General features: G+C 37.1%; 1 protein-coding gene and 1 non-coding gene across 3 annotated transcripts in view; both read left to right on the forward strand.

The window, feature by feature from the left end:
* The window catches only part of Fbxo30 (F-box protein 30), a 14488-nt gene extending 772 nt beyond the window's left edge, over positions 1–13716 (forward strand). For both annotated transcript variants that reach the window (XM_008836705.3, XM_029565179.1), the window contains exons 2-3: positions 6331–8386; positions 11760–13716. In XM_008836705.3, coding sequence (XP_008834927.1) covers positions 6347–8386; positions 11760–11963 — 2244 coding nt within the window. In that variant the 5' untranslated portion in view covers positions 6331–6346 and the 3' untranslated portion in view covers positions 11964–13716. The remainder of the gene's footprint in view (positions 1–6330; positions 8387–11759) is intronic.
* Positions 13717–14077: 361 nt separating this feature from the next.
* Positions 14078–14184, forward strand: LOC115070998. The gene has a single exon (XR_003850101.1). It is a non-coding gene; the product is annotated as a U6 spliceosomal RNA (small nuclear RNA).
* The last annotated feature ends 12904 nt before the right edge of the window (positions 14185–27088 follow it).

A 27088-nucleotide genomic window follows, 5' to 3' on the forward strand; every position in this document is an offset into this window, starting at 1 on the left:
GGAGACGTCCTCAGCCCGCCGCCTGCCTGCCCGGCCCGAAGACGCTTGGCTCGCCGCGCCCCGACCCCCGAGCGGTTCAGTGGAGCGGCTGAGCGCGTTCCCCGCACCCCAGGGCCCCGGAGCCGCGCGCTCCTCGGGCTTCTCGGAACTTGGGTTCTTTGGGGACCAACGGGTTAAGGAAAGACTGCGAGGCATCCCCAAGTGCCTCCACGGGATGAGCGAAGTTGGGAACTTTTCCATTCATGGAAGTGAGAGGCTCAGCCTCGCCCGCGTTAAAGGGAAACTTGGTGGTTTTTCCCAGCCGGGGAGGCTGCGGGTTCTGCTCTGGGGAGTAGGAGAGCCTAGGCATGGCGGGTTCAAAGTCATTCGCGACTGCACTTGACCGTGACCGCCCGTGTTTCCCGTGGGCCTCCGCTCGCCTTCTTATTTTTCTTTGGGAGCCTTTATCCCAGAGAAGAGATGCTTGGGAAGAAATTGACCTTTCCTTCCATGATTATTTTGTTGACTGTGGTCCAAGATGAAGTTATTTATGGGCATTCTGGTCTCAGTGAAGAGTGCAGTTTTAATACAAAACCCCAAACTTGCAAACTTTTTTGTTTGCTAAATTTCAGTGATAGTCAGGTGGAGTAAAGTGTTTTGCACTTGCACATACTACGGTTTTCCGGAGCGACCCCATGTTGACCCTTGAGCATCAAGTACGCCTGTAGGGTGTTTCCGAGGCATAGGTTTCATGTGCAGTTTTCGTCGAATCACTCTTCTTTACGCTTAGTCACTGTTTCTCGCTGTAGAAGTTTAGCTGGTGACAGCATGGTGTTTGTTAAGCTCCTTAATTGCCAGTTTGTGCCTGGCACATTAATATAGTAACAGAAGCTTTTGTGTATGTGATTCTAGAAATTGGCGTTTTACGAATTCGTGATAAGAAACTGAAATTTCCTTTTGTATCCCAAGTATACTAAATGTTTAATTTCATTCTGTTTTCTATATGTCTAATAGGATTTAGGGTTTTTAACATTTTTGTTCTTAAAATACAAAGTAATTTAATAAAAAGCAGTACTGCATAAAATAATAGCAAAAAGCAGTACTGCATAAAATAATAGCAATTGCGGTTGCTAATTGCTAATATTTTGTGTATAGTTGAAGAGGTACTTTAAGGTCACTCAAAATAGTGTGTTTACTATTTGATATAACACGTTTCTGAAATGTGACTGTGGGATTATCTTTTAAATAAGTTCCTAACACTGCTGCTATTTTGATAAAAGGAATTAGTAACTGCTGGGCCTTCTATTGGAGAATGACACTGTATTTATACAACACTTGAATGTTAAAACCTTGAGTTAAAAAGGCTATATAAATATTAAATTTTATATTAATATTGTACACAGTGATAGCTATGAAGGCATTCAATAAAAGTAAGTATACCTTAATTAAAACCCATTTTTTAAAAAAATTAAAAAGTGTCTTTTAAACTTCTGTAAGCATTCCGTGGTATTTTTCTTTTTAAATAATGGGTAATTTTAGCACTAGGCACAGTAATTCCTCATGTAACTGAATTTAATAAGCTTTATCGATTTAAATAACTACATTTAAAAGTAATTATATATAAAACTCTGTATATAAATGTGGCTGTTGTATAAAGCAAAGTGCACCCATTTGGGGGGAACTATATGTTTATATACTGTTGGAAACACAACATAACTGACCAAGCTTTGCAGAGTTCTAGATTGCTTTCAGAATAGAACAGTTCCATCAAGCCTGTTCCTCCTGCCATTTTAGACTGAGTTCTGCCATTTGGGTGGACCTGTGCTTATGTGTCAATTCAAAGAGGTTCTTATCTGAGTATGAAATGTTTACTAACATGATTCTAATTTCTGATCTGAGTCTATGATAATTGCACTTGTTTATTTAGTGGAGAAAATTGCAAGTAGTTAGAACTTTCACTTTAAAATAAACTGACTAATTAAACAACAGGTGTATGTTTGATTATATCACATTTGGAAAAATAAAAAACTTAAATTCCATGTAACTAGTTTTCCTTGTAGAGTCAGAACCAAAATTTAATAAAATAGTATAACTCACTTACCTTTTGTCTTGGTTAGCCTCAGTTGTTAGCTTGGCACAGCCAAGAGTCATCTGAGAGGAAAAGCCTCAATTGAGGAATTTCCTGGATAAGATTGGCTTTTCTAGATCAGATATGTGGCCTTATCTCTGGGCTTGTCATGATTATTAATTGATACAGGAGGGGCCCAGCCTATTGTGGGCAGAATCTTCCTAGGTAGGTGGTCCTAGGCTATATAAGAAAGGTATCTGACCATATGCCACTGAGCAGCCCAGTAAACAGTGTTCCTTTATGGTTTCTGCTTGAATTTCTGCCCTGACTTCCTCAGTGATGGACTATGACTGTTTTTTTTCTTTTCTTTTTTTCCCCATGAAGCTGAGGACCGAACCCAGGGCCTTGAGCTTGCTAAGCAAGCGCTCTACCACTGAGCTAAATCCCCAACCCCTGGACTGTGACTTTTAGGTGTAAGCTGAAATGAACCTTTTCCTCCCCTCTATTGATTTTGGTCAGAGTGTTTTTATCACAGCAGCAGAATGACACTAGAACATCATTGGCCTGGGGGTGTGTGAGTTGGCAATTTAGTGACAATTTTCAAGTTTTGTCTAGACATCAAAACCACCATCACCCTTTATTTTTTAGGTATTTTTTAAAAATATTTTTTGTTTTGTTTTGTTTTTATTGTGGTGGAGACTGGAACTAACTCCTTGTACCTGCTAGGCAAACCCTCTACACTGAGCTACATATATCTGGACATATACTCCGGCTATTAAAAACAGATAGAATGACTAAGGTACAGATACATTATCTTTAAAACTAAATGCATGTATCTGACTTACAACTGATAGCTAAATTTGAGATTTCAACAATGAACTTCCTTGTAATAATGGTTAATTAATTGAGCAAGTCTATCTAGTTCCACATCAACCTTACATTGGATCATGTCATTGTTTTAAGTAGAATTCTGTTTCTTCTAATACCATGTTAAATGTAATACTAAGCAATAGGCTAGGCTGATGCCACTTCGTATTTTGAACAGATTTTATTACTTTGTACCCTGGTACCTCAATATTCAGGGTTTAAAAAAATACTTTAAAGTATTATTTTTATTTTATGTGTATGAGTGTATTGCTTGCACTTGCATTAAGTGCACCGTGTTGTACAGGGCCCACCGAGGACAGAGAGGGCATTGGATCCCCTGGAATTGGAGTTATTAATGGTTGTTAGCCTCCATGTAGGTGGTGACAATCGAACCCAGGTCCTCCGCAAGAGCAGTCAATGCTCTTAACCCCTGAGCCATCTCTCTGATTCTTATTTCCTTATATATTTGTCAATTTGGAGAAATATTTGAGGTACTGTCTCTGTGCCTTAAATGATCAGATCTCATTTCATTGTATGGGAAAATGCCACGTTTTAAAACTGTTTTTAAGGTTTACTAGTCAGCCACAGAGTATGAATTGGCAATAACTTCTATTAGAGAAAATTGAAGCTATTGTAAAATATTTCATCACTTACAGATAATTTTTAGTCTAATGAAAGCTTTTCCAGTAATTCTTTAAGTGTAAATTAATAGAAATTGTTTTGGCATGTTAGAAAAATTGAGTTTACTTAAGCTCATCTTGAGTTTGAAGCCACAGTTTTGTTTTCTACTGCCTGCTGATAAATCACAGATCGACAATTTAAAACCTGTTTCATGGGATTTTTGAGCAATTGTGAAATACCTTATGAAGGCTTTTAAAATTTTATAGTGATTTTGATTAGAAAGAGGATGAATGTGGGAGAGGTTTACATTTTAAAGCTGAGGTCTCTCCCCAGAAAGACTATTATTACATTTTCCTGTTTCTTAGTATATTTAACAGTAAAATGAATTTGAACTAGAGTCCTACTTTTTGCATTTATATTGAGAATTGTTAGATTCATGTGATTTCATATGTTCATATTTAAAAATATATATGAGCTTTAATAAAGAACAAAAAGATTTTCTTGATCACAAGGGTGATTAAGTGTTGGAATAAACTACAAGTAAAATTGTGTAATCTCCATTCCTCAAATAACAACTTAAAAGTGAATCACCAGTTACTAAAGAGCTGCTTTATTTACTTATTTTTATGTTTTATGTATTACTTTATGTGTATGAGTGTATTGCCTGCATGTTTGTAAGCACACTTGTGTCATGCAATTCTTGGGGCGTTGGATTCCCCTGGAACTGGAGTTAATAGACAGTTGTTAGCTACCATGTGGGTGCTGCAAATTGAACATAGGTTCTCTGCAAGAGAGCCAGTGTTCTTAGTGGCTGAGTCATCTCTCCAGTCCCATATTTTCTTAAACTTCTATAAGTAAACATGATTGCTATTCACCTTAGACATTTAAGTCCCACCTTTGTCACTTAGCTGTGTAAATGACTACACAAGTCACTGACCTCATTTTCATCTGGGTTTTTGTAGGAGATTGACATTTGATACATATTAAGAGGGGTAAAACATGTATGCAATTGGCAGTCCTTTTTTCACCTAAGTCTACTTCAGTGACTATGGACTTGTTGTTCTGGATGAATTTTTTTTTTTTTTGAACCTTCTTATTCAGAGGAAAATAATGTGGAAGAGGCTACTTAGATCGAAGCTTGAGAGCCTTCTACTTCTACTTTGAAAGTTGTTAGTTTTTGCATTTAAGTCAGAATTGTAGTGGTTACTATTTTAAACACTTTTGAACTAAGTGATCTTTTTAAGATGTGTTCTGCCTACTATGGTTCTGTGATGGTGTCCGCAGTAACACAGAGTTCCGAAAGCAGTGGTCACTGTTGAAACTGCTTGTCTTTTTGGGGTTCTCTCTTAGTACTAGTCAAGTTATAACCTTTAGCATGTGAGATAAACTCACTGTAGTTGTTGCAAAATAAGAATCCTACAACTGCTTTCACAGTCTAATCCCTTAGTAAAGTTTGTCTTATTCTTTATTTACATTTTTCTTTGCTTCATTTATAAATATTTGCCATTGCTAATCTATCATTTGCTTTGTCAGGGTTCTTGTAGCATAACTAGTTTAGAGATTCAATTTATGAGGAAAAATTTAAGTATTTTACTTTTTTTGTTGTTTTTAAGCACAATTTAAAAAATAGTTTTGGTGTTGAATGTGCCTTTTGTCCATGGCATCATTGAACATCACTATATCAACTTAGGACTTTTCTACCTAATGAAGAAGAGCTTTATTAATAACATTGCAGTTTTTATTATTCCAGTTTGAGGCATGTCAAGCTTCAACTAGAGGAGGAGCTATTAACAATTTAGGGAGCAATTAGCCATCTGCAGCCAAGATAGAATTTATTGAAAGGTATGTGGAAGAGCTGGCAGCCATATGTAGTACCTGAAGAAAAGAGACTAAAAGTCTGCTTCTTATTTAGAAAATTAAATATTTCGATGTTATTTTGTTTGAGAAATTCTGAGTTGAATCACCTCTGCCATGTATAAGCAGAAATACATAGTTGTAGAGGTCTTGAGTTTAAAGAGTGTTTCTAGGTAGGATGTATAGATAGATGAGCTTCCAGCCTATTAATGGCAATTGAAATATAGAAAGCAGAGAACACCCAGGAAGAATCGAAGTATGAATAAGAAATTGTATGAAATCTTGAAGAAAGAAAATATTTAAGAAAAGAAAAACTAGAGAGGTAGGAGGAAAATGGGAGAATTGTGAGAATATGAAGGGAAGGAATGGTTAACAGTCCAGACAGAGGGACTAGGAATCCTCATGATTCAGGCAAAGGTGACAGAAGCTGGAGGAAAAAGAAAGAGCACTTCAGATTTATGAGGAGCTCCATAGAGCAGTTTTAATGTGAGGTAGTAACAGTAGGAATTAGAGGCTTGAGTGTGGGGGCTAAATAATACTTAAATGAATTCATATGTTTAGAGGAGGAAAACAATCTAATAAAGTTTTAAGTATATTAAATGAAATTCAGAGTATTCTCAGGACTATGATGAGGGCTTTGCAATGACACATCAAAGTGAGCTTAATTGAAATTAAAAAGATGAAAACTATGGTATTCTATGAAGCCTAGAAGTTGAAACACGCATTAACTTTTATTAACCTTGACTTAGTTAATATACAGTACTGTATTTTGAATTGTACTTTGAAAGCATAATATGCCTTTTAGGTGTATTGTTATCTACTATGTAACTGTAAAACTATATTTTAAAGTTGTTACTTATATTTGATTTATATTATTGTACAGTTTTGAAAAATCAACCATTTTTGGTCTAATTTCTTACCTTTTCTATTCCAAAAACTAGAGCTGGACAGGCCATTATGGAAGAGGAGCTGCAGCACTCCCACTGTGTGAACTGTGTCAGTAGAAGATGCATGGTCAGACCAGAGCCTGGGATTTCCTGTGACTTGATTGGTTGTCCATTGGTCTGTGGAGCAGTTTTCCATTCTTGTAAAGCTGATGAGCATCGACTTTTATGTCCCTTTGAGCGAGTGCCTTGCTTAAATAGTGACTTTGGATGTCCATTTACCATGGCACGAAATAAAGTTTCTGAACATCTAGAAATGTGTCCTGCAAGTGTGGTGTGCTGTACTATGGAATGGAATCGATGGCCAGTTAGTTATGCAGACCGTAAGTCATATGAAAATCTAAGCAGAGATGTTGATGAAGTGGCACAATTAGATATGGCCTTGGCCCTTCAAGACCAAAGAATGCTTTTAGAATCTCTTAAAGTAGCCACCATGATGTCAAAAGCAACTGACAAGGTATCTGAATCTAGAGAACAAATATCAGTGAAATCAAGTGTTCAAGAAATACCATGTACTAATGGACTGGTATCTGTTGATGAAGAATCTTATGGTGCACTTTATCAAGCTACTATAGAAACAACCAGAAGTTTGGCTGCTGCTTTGGATATCCTGAATACTGCCACAAGAGACATTGGCATGTTAAATACGAATCCTCATGCTACCACAAATGCAATGGATGAGGAGCAGAATACCAGAGAAATCTTACAGGGTAGAAGCTTAAAAGACCAGGACCACCTATATGGGGGTGAAATAGGGGCAGTGGGTGGTGTTGACCTCAATGGCACAAGTCAGGATGCTCAGTCTGAACAAAACGGTTCAAGTGATTTACTATGTGTCTTGAATACAAGTTCTTACAGCACCTCTGCTCTTTGTAATGGCTTTCCTTTGGAAAATATACGTACACAGGTCAAAGACCAGGATCCAAGTTTTCATGGTGATTCCATACAAAGTAATTTAACAAATGGAGAATGTGTGGCAGCAGATGGTACTTCAGAACCTTCCAGTTCACTTTTAGTAGCAGCACAGCTTAGGGAAGTAATTCCTTCTAATGCTTTGCCTAATGGCACAGTTCAGCATATCCTCATACCAGATGGAGAAGATGAAGGAGAATTGTATTTGAAAAAAGTAGACCTAGGGGACTTGAGGAACGTGGATGTCTTATCCTTCAGTCATGCTCCTTCATTCAAGTTTCTTTCTGATTCATGTTGGTCTAAACCAAAGGAGGATAAAGCTGTAGATACATCAGATTTGGAAGTTGCTGAAGATCCCATGGGCCTCCAAGGGATAGATCTGATTACAGCAGCATTACTGTTTTGTCTAGGAGATTCTCCGGGTGGGAGGGGTATATCAGATAGCCGTATGGTTGATATATATCACATTGACTTTGGGACACAGACTTTTTCACTTCCGTCTGCAATATTAGCTACAAATACAATGGTCGGGGAAATAGCTTCAGCTTCAGCTTGTGATCATGCCAATCCACAGCTTTCAAATCCAAGCCCTTTTCAGACACTTGGGCTAGATCTAGTTTTGGAATGTGTTGCTAGGTACCAGCCTAAGCAGCGTTCAATGTTTACCTTTGTGTGTGGACAGTTATTTAGAAGAAAAGAATTTTCTTCGCATTTTAAGAACGTGCATGGTGACATTCATGCTGGACTCAATGGATGGATGGAACAGAGGTGTCCTTTAGCTTACTATGGTTGCACCTATTCTCAACGTAGATTTTGTCCATCAACACAAGGAGCAAAGGTTATACATGACCGCCATTTGAGGTCATTTGGAGTTCAGCCCTGTGTATCTACAGTATTGGAAGAGCCTGCTAGAAACTGTGTGTTGGGATTACATAGTGACCATCTGAGTAGTCTTCCTTTTGAGGTGCTGCAGCATATTGCAGGCTTTCTTGATGGCTTCAGTTTGTGCCAGCTTTCATGTGTATCCAGGCTAATGAGGGATGTGTGTGGCAGTCTGCTTCAGTCTCGTGGAATGGTCATATTGCAGTGGGAGAAAAAAAAATATCCAGAAGGACATTCATCATGGCAGATAAAGGAAAAGGTTAGTTTAATCTTATTAACCTCTTTTAGCATGGCACTTAATATTAATACAGCTATTAAGTTTTTGATAAAGTGACCATCTAAAATGTACTTAGTCAATATGATTGTGCATTTTAAAGTGGTAATCAGTGAAGGACTAACATCTTTAGAGTTGTTTGTCAGAGTCACAGGTATGCCATAGATTCCCTAGAGCTAGGTTCTGTTTTAGTATTTGTTTCCCCAGATGTGCTTCTCTACTCCAGTTCTTCTCTGCTAACTTCCTTTGTTTGTGTCCATGTGGCCTACCATCTTCTGATTGTGGCTGAAATATTTCCACTGTAAGACATTTGACGAACCCAGGTTTTCTTCTTAGCTCCATTTATCTCCATTCTTAGTAGTATCTTTGTAAGGATGAGAAAAAATTATAACTGCTACTACAGTCATCTTAGTAAGTGACCAACAAACTTGGTGATAGAAAATTTAAATGCATAGGTAAGGGTGAAGTGATTTGAATAAGGTGGATAACTGATACTATGGGTAGGGACTTAAGGATACATATAGAAAACTGGGCTAGAAAGTTAGGCAGACATAAATCCTGCCTCCACTATTTTCTTCCTGTGATATTCCTATTTGCTTGGCCTCTTCAATTTGAGGCATCCATCTCTCCAAAGCATTACAAATAATCTGTGATTAAAGGTACTTTTCATTTTAGAACACATAATACAAAACTGTCTTATGAAGTGGAAACTATCTGGTCATCTAGCATTCCCATTTCAGAATCTTATTCTTGGCTCTCTCAGGTTTCATCTACTCATTGCTCCGGATCTTGAAAACTGCATCTGCTTTTCTGTTCTCTCAAGGCTTTGACCATTGAATGAACACACAAATTATTCTGTGATTTACTGCTCCCCCAAAGCTGAAAGTTTTATGAGCTCTGTGTATTTTCATTTTCCAGAAAAGTGGGTGTGTCTTTGCCTTTTGGAATAAGATACTGTGTATGGTCTGTTTTTGCCCTTAGTCATTGACATTTACATATAGAATGAAATGTTTTCTGGGAGTGTAAACTAATTCCTGCAGAGATCTAGTCTTGGAAATTAAATTGCCATCAGTTATGCCAGTTCTACATCAGTAAGCTCCCATTTTCTTTGTGATGCCTAGACCACAGTATGCAAGTGTCTGTCTCCTGAGCACCTCTATTTAATTATCCCACAGCTTCCTCAGACTCAGCATGTTCTGCCTTCTCTGTTCCTCTACTTACTTAATCTCAGGAAGTGGGCTTCTTCGTGGCCTAAGCTGCCGAAACTAGGGATTTAGGAGCTAGGATTGGCTGCTCCACCCACTGTATTTCCACCTAGGTAATCCTAGCCAGTCCTTCCTTTTTCAGACCTCTCAGGTTTGCCTCCATTTCACTGCCATTTTCCCTTTTTGGTCTCACTTTTGGTTCTTCTGGATCACTTCCACAGCTTCCACAGTTTCTACTTCAAGTTGGGTTCCTCTAGCATATATTCTTTATATGAGCACTAGAATGACATTCTTAAATGCATTTCTTGCAGTCACTGTAGGGCTTATACTTTAGTTATTTGTCCATTGCCTCAGGAATAGAGGCTGACTCTTAATAAAACATTTAGACTTCCCATAATCTCAACCTTACTTACCTCTTCAGTTTCCTCCTGTCAGCTTATCCTCTAGCCACGTTGACTTACTGTTCTGATGTTTTGGTTCTTGTCTTAAAGCCTCTTTAAATATCCACACTTAAACATCTGAAATGAACTAGATAGTAGGCCTTAGTACTTTACTTTCACTAACTTATTGAATCTACTGTTGCCCCGTTACAGAAGAAACAGTAATATTTTAAAATGTATTTGTGTATGGGAATTTTGTATGCATGCATGTATATGCACCAAATGCATGCATGCAGTGTTCATGGAGGTCAGAAGAAGGCATTGGATCCCCTGGAACTGGAGTTAGAGATGATTGTGAGCTGCCATGTGGGTGCTAGGAACCAAACTCAAGTCCTCTGCAAGAGCAGCAAGTGCTTTTAACCACTGAACCATCTCTCCTGTTCCAAATATATATAATTTATTTATTTATTTAAAATTATTTATTGTGGTACTAGGGTTTGACCTAGGGCCTCCCATGTGCTGTGAAAATACTCTAGTACTTAGCTGATCCTTGGTTCTCTTTTTCCTTTTTATTTTAATGTAGGGCCTCACTAAATTTCCCAGGCAGGCCAAAGCAGTATAGTTTTAACAGGATAGCATTTACATTGCATTAGATATTACAAGTAACCTAAAGACAATTTAACATTTATGGGAGGAAATGCATAGATTATATGCAGACACAGATTTTGTTGTCTATGGCGGTCCTAGAATCCATCCCCTAGTGGGTACCACAGGATGATTATCTTCAACGTTTTCTAATTAGATATTTGCCTGTTGGTGAACTTTGCCAGGTTACCTAGGCCTCTACTGATTCAGACATGCTTTTTATGTAGTTCTTCCCTACTTTGCATTCATGTTTGTTACTTATGTTCAGGTAGTGCTATATTTTCAGTTGTAAAAATGAGAGCAGACCACAGTAGTCATTGCTAGAATAATAAGATTTTACAATAGTACTGCCAAACATAGAGTTTTAGTTTTTTGAGACAGGGTCTTGCTTTATAGCTCAGGCTGGCTTTGAACTCATGGTGATCCTCCTGCCTCAACCTTCTGAGTTTGGGAGTACAAGTGTGAGCCATCATGACTGGCTCTATAAACTCTTCAGATACAGTTTTCAGTAACATTTTGAAGACTCTCTCTCTCTCTCTCTCTCTCTCTCTCTCTCTCTCTCTTTATATATATATATAGTGTGTGTGTGTATATATGTATATATTAATATTGTTAAATAGTGTTACTGCTGGTCCATAGTGGAAGGATAAGCCACCCAGTATTCTGTGGTATTTTTAGTATACTTCCTATGGAGTAATAGGAATGGGAGAAAAGCCTTGGGGAGGAAAAGAGAATAAAATAACTCTTGTATCATCAATATCTCCAGATTATAGTTACAGCCATTTGGGTAGTGTGCAGTATACATTATTTTAGGAAGTGGCTATGAATTCATCAAGTGAACATTTTTTAAAAATTGTTCAGTCAGGTTTGATGTGACTTTTAATGTTGAATTTTAACATTTTTTTCTTTTTGGTTATTAAAATAATTATAGGAGTGAGTTATTTTATGACTATTATGACAAGCACATGTGACAAGGGATTTATTACTTTTAAATTTGCAGGTATTTGAAATTTTATATTGGGTGTTTCTCTAACAGCAGAAAAGAAATATACAGTCAGAACAGAGCAAAAGTGCATTTGATTTTCTGTGCTTTGAATTGTTTAAATCTGAAGTAGAATTTTCTTCTAGGTATGGAGATTCAGTACTGCCTTTTGTTCTGTTGACGAATGGAAATTCGCTGACATCCTAAGCATGGCTGACCACTTGAAGAAGTGCAGTTACAATGTTGTAGAAAAACGGGAGGAAGCAATCCCACTGCCATGTATGTGTGTGACTCGAGAACTCACTAAAGAAGGACGTTCGCTGCGCTCAGTATTAAAACCTGTACTTTAAAAACTGTAACTTCACTTGCACATACATGCAAGTACCTGTTATGATTTCTTTGTAATACATGACACTTTATTAATGTATTAAAGACTACAACTAGCTAAATTTATTGTCACTATGTATATAATGTTTTGAAGTGACATATATTTTTATAAAATACTATTAAGTTGGAAAAATGTTGCCTTAATGTTTGAAATGTGTGAAAATTTTGGAACTTGCTGGACAGGGTGATCTAATCTTTAGCTGCATAATTTTCAAAATTAGTACTTTTAATGGTGTGCATATTTTTTGCTTCTCAGACTAAAAAGATCCTGGCCAAAAAAGTTATTTCTTCATGTTTTCTGTGGGTTGAAGCCCATGTCATCAAAAAGCAAAATTTTGATTCCAATCTTTGCAGCTCAGATTTTTTTTTAAAGATAACACTTTAAATTGTTTAAGCACTGCCATATGACCATTATAGTTTTTCTGGTACTCTCCTTTTATAATTATTGATGCATAAGTGATTTCCAGTACTTACATGATGTCATAATGATGACTTCATGTCTTAAAAATAATTCACAAAGATGTTATAATTTTCTGTTGTTACAACTCTTATACAGATAATTACCATATGCAGTTATTTTGTATTGAATACTATTATCTGAAAGGTCATGGAAATGTGTTATATGACAAGTTAAAGCAAAAACAAATCTGTGAATTTAACTTGAAATTATTCTTGGTGATTTCTAGGTATCTGATGTTTGAAAAGAAAATATACCTCACTTTAAGTTTGAATTTGGCATATTGTGTGAATAAATTTCAAATATTCAGAATGCAAAGGGTTTGACTTTTCTTCAAAAGCTTTTAAAATTTTGGGCTTTTGATGTTTATAAAAATAGACTGGCATTTTTTAAGACGTTTGAAAATGCGAAATTTTTTGTCTTTGTAAGATGATAATCAAGCAGATACCTTTGACAATCTGTTTGAAACATTTCCAAGTTTCTGTTTTATACAATTCTCTATCAGGAAGTAAAAGTTGTCTCTTTTTAAAGAGATCAAGTGTGGTAATGAAATAGAGACTATTCTTGAATAGTCTTTTATTATAGTTTTCAAGTTGATGTATGCATATTAAGTTGACGTCACTTTAAAGAACTGAATATACATGCTGTGTTAAGATCTAGAAATAAATTCCGAATACAGGGACATAATTTATCCAGATAAACTCTGACAGTTGGTAAGCTGAAGTTGTTATTAAGTCAAAACTCAGCTGTATCTTCTGTTTCTCCATTGTTCCCGAGAGTGCTTCATGGTTACTGATTCATGTTTCCCATATATGGCAGTCAGACTGGGCAGAGGCATTCCATGGGCATTAAAGAAGAATTCTGAACTGCTTAAGGTTTGTTTTGGCTGGATGAAATCCTAAGTATAGTCGGAAAGTATAGCATTGAGACTAGTCACTTATTTTGCCTCACCTATCATTTAGGAGAATACTTACTTCTCAGTGCTTAAACTTTGTTTTCAGGTGAGATTGAATTGCATTAAAAAACAAAACAAAAAACCCTCTTTCTGTCAAAAAGCTAGAGTAAATATCAAATACTGTAGAATATAACTCTGCTTTTTAAAATTTTGCTGAAGAATGTGTCAGTGGTTAGGATAATATAAGGTTTTTTTGTTTTATGGTTATGCTTTTTAAAACTCGTGGTTTAGGGGCTGGAGAGATGGCTCAGCAGTTAAGAACACTGGTTGTTCTTACAGAAGACCTGGGTTCAAATCCCAGCACCCACATGGCAGCTAACAGCTGTCCATAACTCCAGTCCCAGGGGATCCGACAGCCTCTTCTGACCTACGTGGGCATTGTACTACACGGGTGCAGTTACCTACATGCAGGTAATACATGCATACTCATAAAATAAAAATAATAAATAAAATAAAACTCATGGTTTGTAAGTTTAGAGTCCTTACTTTCACACTGGGTCAGGAAATATTTAACGTTTTTTCCACCTTAAATGTTTTTTCCCCACTAAATGAAATGGATATTTTAATAATAATTTTATATATAATGGAAAACTATTTTTATTTAGCTTTTTTATTTTATTCAAATCAATGTTTTTACAGTTTATTCTGGGTCAAAAAATGGTCAAGTGCTCGCTTCGGCAGCACATATACTAAAATTGGAACGATACAGAGAAGATTAGCATGGCCCCTGCGCAAGGATGACACGCAAATTCGTGAAGCGTTCCATATTTAAAAAAAAAAAAAATGGTCAAACACTAGATACGTATCTCAAAATGAGTCAAGCACGATTCAGCTTTTTTTCCTCCTTTACTATATATGCAATTGATACTGTATAGTTGTTGCAACCAATGTTAGATACCCAGAATTGAATCGTTATTAAAATTTTCGTCATGTTTTTGGATGGGAAGATTCCTATTATAGAACTACAGAGGATATAGGGTTAGTATGGAATATCACATGAAGTTCTGAATAGGAACTATGTATATTTTCATGGTAGTAGCTATTTAAATGTTGATATCACTGCCATCTTAGCTATCAATTATTTAAGTGAAAGCAGCTTAGACATAGGTCAACTGAATTTTGAAAATTAAAATATTTGCTTATTGAAATAATTCTTGTAAAGACTGAGCAGTAATAACCATATTTTACAAAAATTTTAATCGACCTGTGACAAGTAAAATAGCAGTTAATGATAAATTCTTATATAAGATAATGTCAAAATTTTAAGTTAAAACAGGAGTTAAATTTTTTTGTTTTTGCAAGTTTATTAACTTAATAAAAAGTATTCATCTTGGACTTTTAAATTATGAACATCTAATGAAGTTGTGTTTGGATGCCAAACTTGGGATATCACAGGAGCACTCTGGAAGCACTATAAACAGCCAAACTAAAATCACTTAGAAGCTAAGCCAAAGCTTTTCAAAGTTTACCTGTCGTCATAGGCTATAGTATTCTTTCTCTAAAATCTAACGTAGATGCACCCTTTAAAGAACATTATTACATTTATGAATCAAATTAAGACTATCTCTTGAAAATGAGTCCTGAGAACTTTTAAAGATGTATACAATTTATTAATATGTTATTATGAGTATGACTAAAAATGAATGTTAAACAACTTCATATTTCACCATAATAAAAATGAGTTATGTCAGAAATCTGAAACTCAAAGGACAAATTACAACCCTGAGCAGGTAGCTCTCCAGACTCTGCAGCAGGCCATGGCCTTGAGGTTGGTATTAGCAAGAGTTCTTTTTGGAAGGAGCTTCTGTTGAGTTCCAAACTATTGTAAAGGTTTCCAACAGCAGGACACTCAGGGCAAGGCCTGGGGTGTAAATGTTTGATAGAGATCTGTTGTGCTCTGTTTCCTCAAAATGCGTCTTACTGGCCTCTATAGCCTCCTTAGACTTTGGTTGTTATGCAACGATGCTTTATAATCTTTGTAGATAGGGATGCTCGTGTTTTTCTGGTTCTGTTTTGACTCTTCCTGAGTTTGTGTCTTAACAGTGCAGATTGCAGGTTGTAATTGGATGTTCCTGCTGTCTGACTAAAGCACTATGATTATCTCTTACATTCCCAAAAGGTTCTTGAGCAGCTGCTCTTGTTCCTCAGGCACCTTGTTAGTCATTCATTCAAAGATTGTGGGCCTGGAGTGAGTGTCTTTCCTTGTGGAGGAAACTTCAGCTGATCCCCAAACTACTGCAGAAACTGCAGTACCAGAACACCCAGACGTGAGTCTTCAGTAAGGATGTGTTAGGCCTCACTGCTGTGAGAAAATGGCTTTCTCAGCTTACTTTATAATAAGCTCCCAATTTTTAATTCTTCCAGATAAAACCCCTTATATTTTCCCACCTTTATTAATACTTACTTGAGTCTCCATTTCAGAAATTTTATATTCCAGATTTTAAATCTTAAGTTCCCTCTGATTTATTACTGAAAGCAATATGACTTTTTAAAATTAAATTCTCTAAATTTTCTTGACTTGCTGCTTGTCTCAGAATCATTTCCTTATCTTGTGCTCTAAGACAAATGTCAAGTTGCATTACTTCAACTTCTTTATTATTTGCTCCTCTTTTTTACATGGCTGTTGCTCAATTTTTTTTTTTTTTTTCTTAAAAGCAGTGAGCATCTCTCTTTGTTGGGCTTGTTTTAAGACTGATCTCCAGTTGAAGTTTTAAGACTGATCTCGTTTCTGTGCTACATTTTCATGTTTTGTGATCTCATCACGTCTTTTTTGTGGCTTCTTTTGCTTTTCACTAACTTTATTTTTTTCTATAAGTAATTCATAGTGACTATTGTTACTATTCCGTTCTATTAACATTTTATGTGAATGCATCCTGGATTTCTGATAGTGTTCCAGAATCTTTAAAGTCCATTTGAAGTTTTTCAGTTAGCATCAAAATAATTAGGCAGCTCATAATCTTGAGTCTGAGATGATCAAATTAAGCATTTGCATGTTTTATATAAACCTTATTCTTCATTAGCTGTTTTCTTTTTCAGCCCATCATGTTTCTCCTTTTCAAGAGCAAATTTCTGGGTATCATCCTTCCCACACTTTCCTTGGAGAATGAACCCTCTTTAGCACTAAGAGCAGCAGTGGCAGCAACAATAACTGCTGTAATATGGGTTTTCTGATCTGTTTCATTACTTTCCTGTGTTGTGTCTTCAAGCAATGGGTGTTAACACTGATGTCATGCTTTTTCTGCTCTGCTTTTGATGTCTCATGTGAGTGAGTCTTTAATTTGTCCATTTCTCCTTGATCTGCAATCCCTGGTAAATGCCTAGCATCTTCCTTTTGTAGAAGCTTAGGGATAGTCACTGGCTGAAGACTGCATGCTATCAATGCCTTCTTATGGTCTGTTGATGTTATTTTTTTGAAGGATATGATTTGTGTGTTCATACTTTTTTTGAGACAGGATCTGGCTGACTTGAAACTATGTAGACCAGGCTGGCCTTGAACTCACAGACATCTATCTGCCCCTGCCTCCCAAGTGCTGGGATTAAAGGTGTATGCCACTATGCTTGGTTCAGCATACATCTTTCTTGCTGCTCTTTTTTGGAGGAGATCCTTTCATTCCAGTGGTCAGCTTGAGCTGAGGTACATATTTTGGAGATTCTTCCATTTCTGCATTCATCATAATTTTTGTTCCTTGATATATATAGTCCACCTAAATGACATCCTTCTGTGGAACAGGCTTAGGGATAGTATGTGGGAGGATCCATCAGAGCTGTCCCCATGGCCACATTCTTGAGCATCCTATGTCTCCTGAAGAGCTGAGACTGCAGCAGCCATCACAGGGTGTGGCCTCTATTTGGTTTCATCACCATGAGCAAGCACAGGCTGACACCCCAACTTGGATTCTGTGGCCGGCCATGTGCCATCATCTTGCCTGGCACTGCCTTGTGTTCAAGGCTCCAATTTCCATTACCTCCACCCCACCTCTCACCCCTCATGCCCTCAGCCCCTGGGGCAGCCAAGCAGGACGATAATCTGAGAAAGAAAAGCACAAACCTTTCTGTCTTCTGCAGCAGATCCTCTCTGAACTGCTGAGTGTGGAAACCCAGAAAACTCCAGAGCTGTGTGCAGACGTGCTCCACCATATATTTCTTTTACGTACCTTTCACTGTTTTTGTTATGTCCTATTTTTTAGTTAAAATACTTGTTTTTCTACATTTGTTCAAGTTCCTATAAACTTATATGCTTCATTAACATAAAAAGAAAAGCTTTTATTTAAGTAAAATTTTAATGCTTGTTTGACAAATTCCATACACAATCATTGTTTCTGTAGCATTGACATTCTACATGTTTTAAGATAAGCTGATTGATGGTTATCATTGCTGACTTACATTTTACTGGTGAACATTAATTTTAAAAAATTTGTTGTTTTTCCCACTTCAGTATCTTGAAAGTGGTCCCATCTAGTGGTTTGAGAAGCTAGACTTTCTGGCATGAATATTTCTCTAAAACTTGTATGGAAACCTCTTAAGCATGAAAAAACAGAAGGTTTGTTTCGTGGCCTAGTAGATATTCATTTGAGGAATCTTTGATTTCTTAGTCTTTGGTAGTTAGTAGGGTAAAAGATAAGCATCAGGATGAAGGGCAGTATCTAAATTAACTTTTATTCTCAAACCCCTTCCTAGAGATTAACTTCCTAATCTCTGGAAGTCTGTCTGTTTCTGAGATCTCACAGATCTATTTGAATGAGATCCCCAGGTGATTCTGATACACAATAAGATATGATCTTAAAAGCCTGAGACATACTAGCTGCCTCACTTTTGTGTTATTAAGAGTATATATGTATGTACATATGTAAAATCCAAAATTAAGTCATAATTTATTAATGGTTAAATTATGTTGTCTTAATTTTATAACCATGTGACAAAATACATTGGATACTATAACTTAACTTTTTTTTAAAGTAATATTTAAATTATGTTACTTACGGTAATTTTTTTCAAGATAAATTATAGTGTAAATTTTAGTTCATTATCAGTAACCTTTAGCCAAGTTGTCTCATTCTCTGGTTTAGTAGTTTCAAAGTGCTGTGAATGTGTTGGATTTTTAGAATAAACAAAGAATAGAAGTAGAGAAATACTGGATTAAATTCTGTGAAGATACTTAATGTGGATCTTTTCAACCCGGTCAATAAGAGATTAAGTGTAGGTTTCTGATTTATCAGGTGTGTAGAATCTATCTTGATCTTGGACACTGTTCTGCATAGATTACATGTTGCTCTTCTTAACTGTTTTTTAACATTGAATGTTGGGATCTTAGTAATATTGAAAATAGTGAATGGTGTTTTCAACAAAACTCTTAATGCACATTGATGGTATTGGAGTTTGTGTCTATATTGATAAGAGATTTAACTTGCAGAGATTTGACTTCTTTTGGCTGTTGGAAATCAAAACATATTTCCTCACAAATATTGTGAGGAAAACTTATTCAAACATTTTAAAGTTTGTTTCACGCATGGCACATCACATTGAAAGAGAATATGATTGGAACCTACAGAGTTGTTTGTTAAGAAGTGCAGTTGAAAGAAAGCAGTTAGCCCAGTTCTGGGTGAAGCTTTTGCATGGAAAGAATTCTTTGATACAATGCTTGGCTAGTAACTAAATTTTCCTATACGTGGAAGTAACATACTCATGAAACCTGTGAAGCAGGATATTGGTTATAGCTTTAAAACAGATACACTTAGGACTAGTTCATTCCATTATTCTTAAAATAATGTAATGTTGAGTTTTGTTAGTATTAATCTAAGCTTAATTTCCAGAAAAAAAATTGACTTTAGTAAAGGCTAACTCTAGTAAAGTCATTCCTAAATTAAGAGGGAAAAAAGAAAGCTGGTTTATTTTTGAAATTAACCTTTTACATAATTATTTCCTACTATTTAGAAGATTAAGCTTTAAAAAACTATCTTTACCATTCTCATTTTATGAATGAGAATGCTGAGGCACTCAGAATCTGAGAGAAGTGTGTCTCTATTGGAGCAGGGGGAGGTCACTCTTTTCAGATACAGAAGGAGAAAGGACATTTGAATGAAAGGAAATTACTTTGGCAAATACTGTTGCCTGGATATTTGGTTCCTACTGTTTGGGAAAGAATTTCTGCATAGTACCAAAAAGAAAGTAGAATTAACGAAGTGTGGTATGAGACTCTGAAAATCTTGAGAACGAAGATATCTTACTAAATATGTACAAGAATTTTGTTGCATCCATGACTGAAAAAAATTTACTGTTTATGCATAAATTTCTGAGATACATAATCTTCATAATTAGTCATCTTGAAGTTTGTTACCTTAGAACATTTCAAATACATTTTCTAGTTAGATCTATTTCAATGTGTTAGGTGACTTTTCATTATTAAACTTTGAACATGGTCTGTAGAAATGCAGTAAAGATTCATTGACACAAATCTTTTAAAGTAACTTTCCAGTTTTTTTACATGCTGGATTGACGTTTACATCTTCAGTATGAGCGAAAGCATTTCAGAACAAGCTGAGAAGGGAAAGAAATGCTTTCTTTTTCATTAATATTAATAAAATTTTAGGCATCACCAAAATTACTTTAGTAACATGTTTGCCTGCTAATATTATAATACACAGATAGTTCTAGTGGTGCTAATAGTTTAATGAAGTTATAGCTCTTGAATTCTTGGTGTCAAATTCGTAGGTCAAATTGTCCTTTCCCATCAAAGATAAATTCATCAGTTTATTTTATAAACTAGAATTTTTTTCAGACAAGATTATTAAGTAAATAAACTGATATGTCTAATATTTGACAGAGGAACTGATGGATTCAGTTTTCTTATGTTTCTACTATAAAGGTGACATTAGTTCTGTTATTTTTAAGTAGTGGCTATGAAAGACTGAAATTGAAAGAAGGAGCTGGGGCAGGAGGATGACCCAGTTGGTAAAGCATTTGGTTTAAAAAGAACAAAGGCTTGACTGGGTGTGGTGGTATAGCAGAGGCAGGGGAGGCCAGCCTGATCTACATAGGGAGTTCCAGGCCAGCTGGCACTTCAGAAGTCCAAAAAAAAAAAAAAAAAAAAAGGCACAAAGACTTGAGTTCAACTTCCAGAACACATGTAAAACTGCCAAGCATGGTGGCACACATTTACAATCTCAGCGTTGGGAAGGTGGAGACAGGTGGATACCTGGGACTCAATAGGCATTTCTAGCATAATTGGTGACCTGGCCAGTGAGAGATGCTATCTCAAAAGAGGTGAATTGTGTTCCTGCAGATGATGCATGAGGGCAGTTGTCCTCTGACCTCCAACATGTGTAAGAGCACTGCCACTCATTACAAAAAAAATCAAAACAGTACAAAACAGAGCTTCTGCTCTTCATTGTCCTAGAATACTCTTTCTGTTGAAATCTTTATAATTTTTATTGATGTTTATTCCATAGCTTCAATTTTCTAGTAAGGTGATCAAACAGCCTAGATGAATGATAAAAAGTTTTAAAAATCTTGTTCTGTTAATTGGCTTTAAGTTTAGTTTTAAGTTTAGTTTTCCTGCAGTATTCTAGTAGCTTGGTGAAAACAGTCCTAATGTGAAATTTCTTGGAATAGTTACCAGCATGACTTCTAAAGATTTTGACTTTGCTTTTAAAATGTATCATTTCCTTGAATGCATTTACATTCAGAAAGATAACTGCACTGACTCCCGTAACAAGCTCTGTAGATTCCACTGTATATTTTCTTATAACTTACACCAATAAATGTCTTTAAATTTAGAGGGATATGGTAATAATTGAAAAAATGTGAAGCTAGACACACAAGGCCACATGCTATATGATTCCAAAATATCCAGAACTGGTAAATCCTGAGGTGAATCAGATTAGTGATTACCAAAGGGGAGGGATGTCTGTGGAATGGGTATGGGTCTTCCTTTCGGATAAAAGTTCTACGAACCCTCTAAAACACAGTTGTGGTGGTTGCATAGCACTTGGAATCTAATTGCCACAATCATACACTTTAAGATGGTACGTTTATGTCAGGAATTTCTCTATAATTGTTTTTTAAAAGTATTTGAGGTCATTATTAAAATTTAAAAGAAAACAGTGTTCTCAAGGTTTGTGAAATGTTCAAGTTGTGATATGGATTAAAATAACATTAGTAACATGGCAAATTTGTTAGTTAAAATTCTCAAGAAAATTCATGAATCCCATCACAGAGGCACTGCGGACAGCAGCAGAAATGAAGCTGTAATTCTTCCTGAGTTCCTTAGGTTTACCTGTCATCCGGTAATCGGCTTCTCCCAGTTTGATTTTGCTTTCTTCCTATGATGAATCCTGTGGCACATTACAATTAGACTTTTAAAGATGTCTTTTAAAAATCATGCTCTGAAAACAAATTGTATAATTTTGAGGGTTATTTTTTATAGTTTTATACTTGGTGTTCTTTTTTATATAGAGCAAATACAATTATGTATTAGACACGACTTAATAAATTGAACTCTGCAAATTCTTTTTTATCCTTTTGTATTGTCTTGTGGAAAAGAAACTACCTGAATCTTGAACTTTGTGCAGCCTCTAATGATCGTTAATGTCTGATGAGACTGAAGTTGTCATTATTTCCATTGAGCATTTATTGGACACTTACCCAGCTCTGTGTAGGCTTGCCTCTGGAAGGCTTTCTAGCTCTCCACTTTTACAGGTAATTTATTTCTCTGTCATCATCTAATAGCTATGGCAGACACATGGGTGAATGGAGAAGTTCCAGGAATGAAGGCTTTAGAAACAGATTCACCTAAAATGTTTCTCCACATAAGTCTCCAAATACTTTGAGGTAGTCTTCAGTGTATTTAAGTTCATACAATCCTAAGGACTTTCCTAAAGGAATGCATTTATTATTTTCATGATTCTGGGAAGGTGTGTTTTCAAATCACTTTAAACCAGTGACTTTGCACAATGTGCTAAGAAGCCAACTTTACGAAATTGCAGACTCAGCCTTTAAAAGTTCAGTTGCTTTGCAAATAACTGCCTGTCATATAATTTGGAGTATTCATACCAATTAAAGGGTGTGTTCTCCAAGTGGAACAACAATAAGTATAATTAAACAGGATTAACAGAATGGTGTGACAGTGAACTAGACCATGAGGACAAACAGACAAGAAGAGGCTTGCACTACAATAGCTTTCCTCACACATTGCAGCCGGGGTCAAAGTCAAAGGATGGGAGGAAGGTAAATAATTGTGTAACTCAACCTCTAACAATGTATTGTGCTTTTTACTTTTGTGATTATTAATTTAATGGAGCTTTCATCATAGTTAGGAAAAAGGTCAACCCATATTTTGTTCACCTCTTCATCTTTTTGTACACTATTTCTGTTGCATTGTGCTTATTTCCTGAAACTATATCTTCTGATGTCTGAGCCTTTGCATCTGCGTTTTCCTTTACTTAAAAGGTTCTCCTTCAACTTGTTATTGACCCTCATTGCTGCTTTCCTGGATTTCTCGGTGGTCTCTCTTCCTCTTCAGTCTCACCTTTTGCTTTATTTTTTAATTACACTACAGCAAGAATCACACTGCACTATTGTGTGCTGGTATCTGAAACAATGTTATTTATGAACCTCTTCAGGTAGATTTGGCTCTGTGTGCCTGTGCCTGGATGAGGGACTCACACAAGAAGGCATTCATTACATGCTTACTAATGAATAATGATTTAAGTATTATTTCAGTTATTTTTTCCTGTATAATATGCTACCCCAAATCCTTGGTGCTAAAGCAACAGTCTCTAACTAGCTCATGTGAAGTTGGCTAGACTGCTTTTGTTTGGCCTGACTTTGCTGCTGTCTGGTTGGCTCACATGTCCGTGGTCAGCTGATTGGTGAACTGAAGATTGCCTTGCATGTCTGGCATTTGGCAAGGTGTTGGCCAGAGTGATGGGATGATTAGGCCACATGTCTCTCACTGTCTGTCACACAGCCCAGGCTTATTTATATGGCAGCAGCAAGAATACCAAGAGAATAAGCCCCAGTGGGCAAGTCCTTTCCATGCCACTGCCTGTCACATTTATTAATGGTCTGTTTCTCAGAGCAGTCACATGGTCAGTGAAATAGACTACTTGTTGATGGGAAGAGCAGCACAATCATGTTACAAACGAGTGACATACAGAAATGGGGAGAGTCATGTCCCATTAAGTCTTGAAAACGTTGACAATATTTCTGAACTCCATAGTCCTTCCAATCCTTTGGCAATATTTGCAACAAAAGTCCTAGATATTAAAAACTAGAACAAATTGAAAACTTGGAATATTTTACTTTTTTTCTCTAGACCTGTAAAAAAAGGTTTGATTTTTCAAAGTGACAGAACTGAGAAGAAATACATTCTGCCCCCACCCCCCCTGCGTGTGTGTGTGTATCCTATATATATAAAGGAGGGAGAAAAAGAAGGAGCAACGACTTGCTTAATGAAGGAGGTTGAGAAACCTCTCTGTATACCACCTGAGGGCTGGAGATCAGTAAAGTTGGTGTCACAGTCAGTCCATTCCAAAGGTTTTAGAACCAAGGAATGCATTTATTTTGGGGACTTCGGGTAGGCAGTATTTTCAAGTCCTTTTAAGTCAACTTAAAAAAAAAAAAAAAAAAACGGTTCTAAGGGAATAAGTACAAAGTTGTTAATTCAGACTAACGTTTTAAAAATTACAAATAGCTATTGGGTGTGTATATGTCAAGGGATATGCATGTTCCAATTAGCAAGTATAATTAAAGAATGAGACTACCTGGATAAAGAAGAGGTAGACAAGAAGACATCTGCACTACAGTAGCTTTGCTTGCACAGTACAGGAGGGACCAAAGTCAAAGAATGAGAGGAAGGTAAATAACTGGTAATTCATGCTCTAACAAGTCTACTGTGATCATTCACTTAGTGAAAGCTGTGGTGCTCTCTCCCTGTGTCTAGGGGCCCAAGAGCCAGGAGGCAACTGGTGGGAATCGTAGAGTCCAAAAGCGAGGTTAAAAGGGTTATTCTAGCTCCAAAAATGGGGAACCCGGGCTCTCTTGCTTGTTGGATCTGATCCTCTACCTAATCTATGATGCCTGTCCACATTGAGGGTAACTACTTCTCCAATGTCAGTACAACCTGCCCAGGGGTGGCACCACCCATAGTGGGCTGGGCCCTCCCACATCATTCAACAATCAAAATACCCCACAGACATGGCCACAGGCCAGTCCAATGAAAGAAATTCCCCAGTTGAGATTCCCTCTATCCAGTTGGGTCAAGTTAACAACCAAAGCTATCTAGCACACTTGGAGAGCCCAATGATTCTAATTCAATGAGTTTCCACGCAGTTTACTTTTCAGCAGAGATCTGAGCCTGCTGAAGCACCGAGAATGTGTAATCCTTTTCTCAGTAACTGGATATCCCTTAATCTAGTCAAATTGACACCCTAAGTCAGTTATTACAGGTCTGCTCCTGGTCAGTATAGTACCCATATGCATGTATTTAAGCCACATAAGTAAAGACAGCAAAGTTATACTTCCACCTATAGTTCCACAACTATACTGTATATGACTGAAAATTCACTAATCTCTTCCCTGGAAGATATAAAGTCCTTGAGTGGTGTTTACTCCTCACTCCTCTCCTGATAACACATAACTTAAGTACTATGATATAAATTTAACATCACTTAAATACTTAGCAGACTCAACACCTATGATAAGGAGTAAGAGGAGAATGAAAAATAATCACTTAACATGTAAACAAATGTGCTTTCAACAAAACCAGAAATAAGGCTGCTACGGCCATGTGTAACTGTTGCGTTGTCTTTGTTGTTATTTATAACTGTCTTCTCTGCTGCTGCTCCTTTATTCCCTTTGCCAGCAGCATCATTCTTTACCTGACAGTGACCCAAACCTTCATTCCCAGAGGTGCTCAGACATTCTTTTATCTGCCTGGATTGGGTTGTTGCAATTTCTCATTAACATTAGTGGGAGGCACGATTGCAGGAAGGAGCTGCTGTATTCCAGACAAACCTTCCTCCACTGTGGAGTAGTATTTCAACTTCCCCTAGGTATTCTGGATCAGTCCACCGTAGCTACCATTGCTATTCCCCTCAGCTTGCTGACTCAAGACCATGAGGAATCCAGAGTGGACAGGTGGCAATCCTGACCTCTACTTCAATGGAATCATTCCTTCAGACACTAAAGCTTCCCAGTCAGCAGAGCATAGTGTGTTGGGAATAGGGAGCAAAAATGAGTTTGTGGGTTACCGTGATAACCCACTCTCGTTGTGCCACTCTCGTTTCCACTCCTTAATTTCTGACGCATGAATCATGGCTGTGGAGGAAATAACACGTTGGATACTGATTTAAAGCATGTACAGCCTTCTCAAAAGGCTTGTCCCATCTTTGCAAAGTTGTCACTTACCTGGCTCTGTTTCAAAAGGTTATTCTTTAATTCCCTTCAAGCCAGCTGCCTTTGGATGAGGGGAACATCACAAGACTAGTGGAGTCCATAAGCATGAGAGCATGGCTGTGCTTCCTTTGTGAAGCAAGTTCTTTGGTCAGGGGCAATTCCGTGTGAATGCTGTATAAGTACATAGGTGATAGTTTTGGCAGAAGCATTGTATACAGGGAAAGCAAATCCATTCCCAGAATAATGTCTCTCCAGTAAGAATAGAAGGCTGCCTTTTGCCTGATGGAATCAACTTGCCACCAGTAGTTGACTGATCATCCTAGGAATGAGCTCATATTGGGGATTCAATATTGGTCTTCTGGCAAATTTGGCATGGTGGTTTCCATAGCCAGTTCAGTTTTGGTGATTAGAAGTGCTGACTTCTGCCACTGTGGTCACTTTGGTCCTGTGTCCACTGAGTGATGACATGGGTGGCTGGGGCAGGAGTCTTACTGGTATCCATAGAACAGGTCATCTTACTCATTTATTTATTAAACATGATAAGGCTGTCCTTTGGTGAGCATTCACATGGGACTCAATATCTTCATATTTGTTGGCCACTCAGAATTCTCCATATGCCTCTTCCCCAGATTTCTTTTTTTTTAAATGTGTGTGTACATGTGCATGTGTGCACAGGTATACATGTACGAGTATTCATGGAGGCCAGAGGACAACTTCAAGTTTCATCTTCACAAATGCCATCCACCTCTTTTGAGACAGGATCTCTTTGTTGGCCTGGAGCTCACCAATGACACTAGACTGGCTGAGCAGTAAGCCTCAAGGATCCCCATCCTCACATCTCCAGCACTGGGGTTACAAGCATGTGCTACCACCTCAATTTTAATTCTTGGGGTTGAACTGAGCTCTTCATGCTTACAAGGTAAGCACTTTTCCGACGGAACCATCTCCCTACGCCATCTTCCCCAGATTTCTTTGCAGTCAATTCTCCAGTCATGTTCCAAGTTCCTGACCAGCCAAGGCACTGGCTAGTGTCTGTAAGTTAATATATAACCACAAATCTGGTCTTCTGTGCAAAATACAAGACTAGATGCACAGCCTGAAATTTGGCTCATGGTGAAGCTTTCCCATTATTGGTGTCCTTTAGGGATATCCCATTGTCCTTAAGGGATATCCCATTGTCCTTGAAGGATATCTTACTGTCTTTTAGGGATATCCCATTGTCCTTAAGTGATATCCCATTGTCCTTGAAGGATATCTTACTGTCTTTGTCCTTAAGGGATATC

The sequence above is a fragment of the Nannospalax galili genome, unplaced genomic scaffold, assembly GCF_000622305.1.
Source record: "Nannospalax galili isolate Female #2095 unplaced genomic scaffold, S.galili_v1.0 scaffold377, whole genome shotgun sequence".
Taxonomy (NCBI): domain Eukaryota; kingdom Metazoa; phylum Chordata; class Mammalia; order Rodentia; family Spalacidae; genus Nannospalax; species Nannospalax galili.